The sequence below is a fragment of the Haliotis cracherodii genome, unplaced genomic scaffold (genome assembly GCF_022045235.1).
Source record: "Haliotis cracherodii isolate W230 unplaced genomic scaffold, xgHalCrac1.p SCAF_25, whole genome shotgun sequence".
Lineage (NCBI taxonomy): Eukaryota > Metazoa > Mollusca > Gastropoda > Lepetellida > Haliotidae > Haliotis > Haliotis cracherodii.
In genome coordinates, this window is record NW_027266281.1 from 3,972,751 (window position 1) to 3,977,597 (window position 4,847).

At 43.3% G+C, this 4,847-nt stretch overlaps 1 protein-coding gene across 1 annotated transcript; it reads right to left on the minus strand.

Annotated features, from left to right (window-relative positions):
* Positions 1–1,474: 1,474 nt before the first annotated feature.
* Positions 1,475–2,941, minus strand: LOC139472647 (dynein heavy chain-like). The gene has a single exon (XM_071255114.1). The coding sequence runs from the start codon at positions 2,939–2,941 to the stop codon at positions 1,475–1,477; it is 1,467 nt and encodes a 488-aa protein (XP_071111215.1).
* Between the last annotated feature and the right edge of the window lie 1,906 nt (positions 2,942–4,847).

The following is a 4,847-nucleotide window of genomic DNA, read 5'->3' on the forward strand; positions in this document are numbered from 1 at the left end:
GCTTTGTTCTGTGCTGTGTTCTGTGCTGTCCAATGTGTTGCGTGCTATGTGTTCTGTGATGTGTGCTGTGTTTTGTGTTGTGTTCTGTGATGTGTGTTCTGTGTTGTGTGCTGTGTTTTGTGTTGTGTTCTGTGATGTGTGGTCTGTGTTGTGTGCTGTGTTTTGTGTTGTGTTCTGTGCTGTGTGATGTGTTCTGTGCTGTGTGCTGTCTTCTGTGTTCTGTGTTGTGTGCTGTGTTTTGTGTTGTGTTCTGTGCTGTGTAATGTGTTCTATGCTGTGTGCTTTCATCTGTGTTCTGTGTTGTTTGCTGTGGCGTGTGTTGTGTTCTGTGCTGTGTGATGAAATGTTCTCTGTGATATGTGCTGTGTGATGTGTTCTGTGCTGTGTGATGTAATGTGCTCTATGATGTGTGTTGTGTTCTCGGCTGTGTGATGTGTTCTTTGATGTGGTCTCTGCTGTGTTAAGTGTTCTGTGCTGTGTTATGTGTGATGTGGGCTGCGTTCTGTGATGTGTGCTGTGTTCTGAGCTTTGTGCTGTTCTGTGTCCAGTGTTCTGTGCTGTGTGATGTGTTCTGAGGTGGGTGATATGTTCTGAGCTGTGTGCTGTTCCTTGTTCTGTGTTCTGTACTGTGTTCTGTGCTGTGTGATATGTTCTGAGCTGTGTGCTGTTCCTTGTTCTGTGTTCTGTACTGTGTTCTGTGCTGTGTGATATGTTCTGAGCTGTGTGCTGTTCCTTGTTCTGTGTTCTGTACTGTGTTCTGTGCTGTGTGATGTGTTCTGAGGTGGGTGATATGTTCTGAGCTGTGTGATGTTCCTTGTTCTGTGTTCTGTACTGTGTTCTGTGCTGTGTGATGTGTTCTGAGCTGTGTGCTCTTCTGTATTCTGTGTTCAGTGTTCTGTGTTGTGTTCTGTGTTGTGTGCTGTGTTATGAGCTGTGTGCTGTTCTGTGTTCAGTGTTCTGTGTTCATTGTTCCGTGCTGTGTTATGTGTTCTGAGCTGTGTTCTGTGTCATGTGTGTTGTATCATATGCTGCTGTTTGATGTGAAGTAATCTGCGTGTTCTGTGATGTGTGCTGTGTGCTGGTTATTGGTGTTCCATGCTGTGGTCTGTGCTGTGTTCTGGCAAAATGTTTATTTTTATCCAGCAAGAAGTCATGTACGCCACGCGAATGCACCGTTCATGCATGTATATGATTTGACAACCAATTACAGTGTGTGTTGGGGGGTGGGGGCGGGTGGGGACGGGTGGTCATATAAACAAATTAGTTACAGCTATAACGATAGGTATCCCTATAATGTCTGCAGTAGGGAATATGTATTTGTTTTCTACATAAAGGATGGGATGCTAACAAGCTACATAATTTTGATGAAAAGGTCTTGTTATAGAAAAAAACAACATGTGAGACTTTAATTTGTGATAGCGTCGAGCGCGCGATTGTGCACGTACCTTTTGGAAGATAAGTATGTGCATCGTGTTCAGTGTTCTGTACTGTGTTCTGTGCTGTTCTCTGTGTCATTAGCTGTGTGCTGTTCTGTGTTCTGTGTTCTGTACTGTGTTCTGTGTTCTCTGTTGTGTGATGTGATCTGAGCTGTGTACTGTTCTGTGTTCTGTGTTCTGTACTTTGTTCTGCGTTCTATGTTGTGTGATGTGATCTGAGCTGTGAGCTGTTCTGTGTTCTGTACTGTGTTCTGTACTGTGTTCTGTACTGTGTTCTGCGTTCTATGTTGTGTGATGTGATCTGAGATGTGTGATGTTCTGTGTTCTGTGTTCTGTGCTGTGTTCCATGCTGTGTGATGTGATCTGAGCTGTGTGCTGTACGTGTTCTGTGTTCTGTATTCTGTGCTTTGTGGTGTGTTCCGTGTTGTGTGATGTGATCTGAGCTGTGTTCCGTTCTGTGTTCTGTGTTCAGTGTTCTGTACTGTGTGCTGTGTTCCATGTTGTGTGATGTGACCTGAGCTATGTGATGTTCTGTGTTCTGTGTTCAGTGTCCTGTACTGTGTGCTGTTGTCCTTGCTGTGTGATGTGACCTGAGCTGTGTGTTGTTCTGTGTTAATGTTCTGTACTATGTGCTGTGTTCCGTGCTGTGTGATGTGATCTGAGCTGTGTGATGTTCTGTGTTCTGTGTCCAGTGTTCTGTGTTGTGTGCTGTGTTCCGTGCTGTGTGATGTGTTCCGTGCTGTGTGATGTGACCTGAACTGTGTGTTGTTCTGTGTTCTGTGTTCTGTACTATGTGATGTGTTCCGTGCTGTGTGATGTGACCTGAGCTGTGTGATGTTCTGTGTTCTGTGTTCTGTACTGTTTGCTGTGTTCCGTGCTGTGTGATGTGACCTGAGCTGTGTGATGTTATGTGTTCTGTACTGTGTGCTGTGTTCCGTGCTGTGTGATGTGATCTGAGCTGTGTGATGTTCTGTGTTCAGTGTTCTGTGTTGTGTGCTGTGTTCCGTGCTGTGTGATGTGACCTGAGCTGTGTGTTGTTCTGTGTTCTGTACTGTGTGCTGTGTTCCGTGCTGTGTGATGTGATCTGAGCTGTGTGATGTTCTGTGTTCTGTGTTCAGTGTTCTGTGTTGTGTGCTGTGTTCCGTGCTGTGTGATGTGATCTGAGCTGTGTGATGTTCTGTGTTCTGTGTCCAGTGTTCTGTGTTGTGTGCTGTGTTCCGTGCTGTGTGATGTGTTCCGTGCTGTGTGATGTGACCTGAACTGTGTGTTGTTCTGTGTTCTGTGTTCTGTACTATGTGCTGTGTTCGGTGTTGTGTGATGTGATCTGAGCTGTGTGATGTTCTGTGTTCTGTGTTAATGTTCTGTGTTCTGTGCTGTGTTCCGTGCTGTGTGATGTGATCTGAGCTGTGCTGTTCTGTGTTCTGTGTTCTGTACTGTGTGCTGTGTTCAGTGCTGTGTGATGTGACCTGAGCTGTGTGTTGTTCTGTGTTCTGTGTTCTGTACATTGTGCTGTGTTCCGTGCTGTGTGATGTGACCTGAGCTGTGTGCTGTTCTGTGTTCTTTGTTCTGTGTTAATGTTCTGTACTGCGTGCTGTGTTCCGTGCTGTGTGATGTGACCTGAGCTGTGTATTGTTCTGTGTTCTGTGTTCTGTACTATGTGCTGTGTTCAGTGCTGTGTGATGTGATCTGAGCTGTGTGATGTTCTGTGTTCTGTGCTCAGTGTTCTGTGTTGTGTGCTGTGTTCCGTGCTGTGTGATGTGACCTGAGCTGTGTGATGTTCTGTGTTCTGTGATCAGTGTTCTGTACTGTGTGCTGTGTTCCGTGCTGTGTGATGTGACCTGAGCTGTGTGTTGTTCTGTGTTCTGTGTTCTGTACATTGTGCTGTGTTCCGTGCTGTGTGATGTGATCTGAGCTGTGTGATGTTATGTGTTCTGTTTTCAGTATTCTGTGTTGTATGCTGTGTTCCGTGCTGTGTGATGTGATCTGAGCTGTGTGCTGTTCTGTGTTCAGTGTTCTGTTCTGTGTTGAGTGTGCTGTGCTGTGTGCTATGTTCCGTGCTGTGTTTTGTGTTCCGTGTTGTGTGATGTGATCTGAGTTGTGTGCTGTTCTGTGTTCTGTGTTCTGTGTTCCGTGTTCCGTGCTGTGTGCTGTGTTCTGTGATGTGTTCTGTGATGTGTTCTGTGTTCTGTGTGTTGTATCATGTGCTGCTTGCTGTGTTATGTGTTCTGTGTGCTTTGTGTTGTGTGTCATGTTCTGTGTTCTGTGATGTGTGATGTGATCTTTGCTGTGTCATGTGTTCTGTGTGTTCATGTGTTGTTTGCTCTGTGAAGTAATCTGCATGCTCTGTGCTGTGCTCTGCGCTGTGTTCTGTCGAACTGTGTATTATTTATCCAGCAAGAAGCCGTGCACGCCACGCGCACAATATGTATTTGTTTTCTACATAAACGATGGTATGCTAACAAACTACACAATTTTGACGAAAAAGTCTAGTTATAGAAACCATATGACACTTTAACTTGTGATAGCGAGTGTGCACGTTCCTTGTGGAAGATATATATGTGGATCTATTTAACATTAATGATGATTCCAGGCATTTAGGTCATCATTGGAGTTGAAGTTAGCATTGTGATCTGGAATCGGGAAAAAGGATTGAGTCGCCTAGAGCGATTTCCTACATGTTTTACTGGAACCTCACTCACTCACTCACTCATTTCATAGTCCTATAAAGGACAGCCGTAAAAATCCTGAATGTGTGAGTAAATCCTTAGCTTATACAAATACAATTGAAGATTGCAACGCCATTGAAAAATAACAACAACAACGTGTTTACTACTAGCTAACACATCACCTACAGCATAAAAATGTTAATGACTTGCGATATAATATCATATGGTAATCAAGAGTTCAATTAACATCAATAATTTGTAAATGTAATCATCATTAGATTTCATACCAATTGCAAACTGTTGGAAATACGAACCATATCGTGTTATGATAACATATTCCATTTTCGGAGGAGATTTTTTATTACATTGTCTTTACATTCATAAATAGTTATCAATAATTATCTTGCACAATCAAACATGTTCCATGTACATTAGACAAACGATATTTACTATTTCAGCAAAGCAATCATAACGCCATTATCCCGGTTTCAAAGAAAAGAAAAGCAAATCGAACTTTACAGTGACATTCAGTCCATAACTGGTTAACTCGTCAACTATAGTTGTCATCGAGTTAAGTAGATGTTTGTAGTGGTTGTATTATTTCTCTACCGCGTGTTTCATTTACAGAAACTGGGGCCGAGTTACCACATGTGAAACCGACGTTGACACAAATTGTTTACATTATGGCGTCGACTAGCATTTAGATGTTGTGGACATTTTTAAAATGTCCTTTTTCGACAAAACG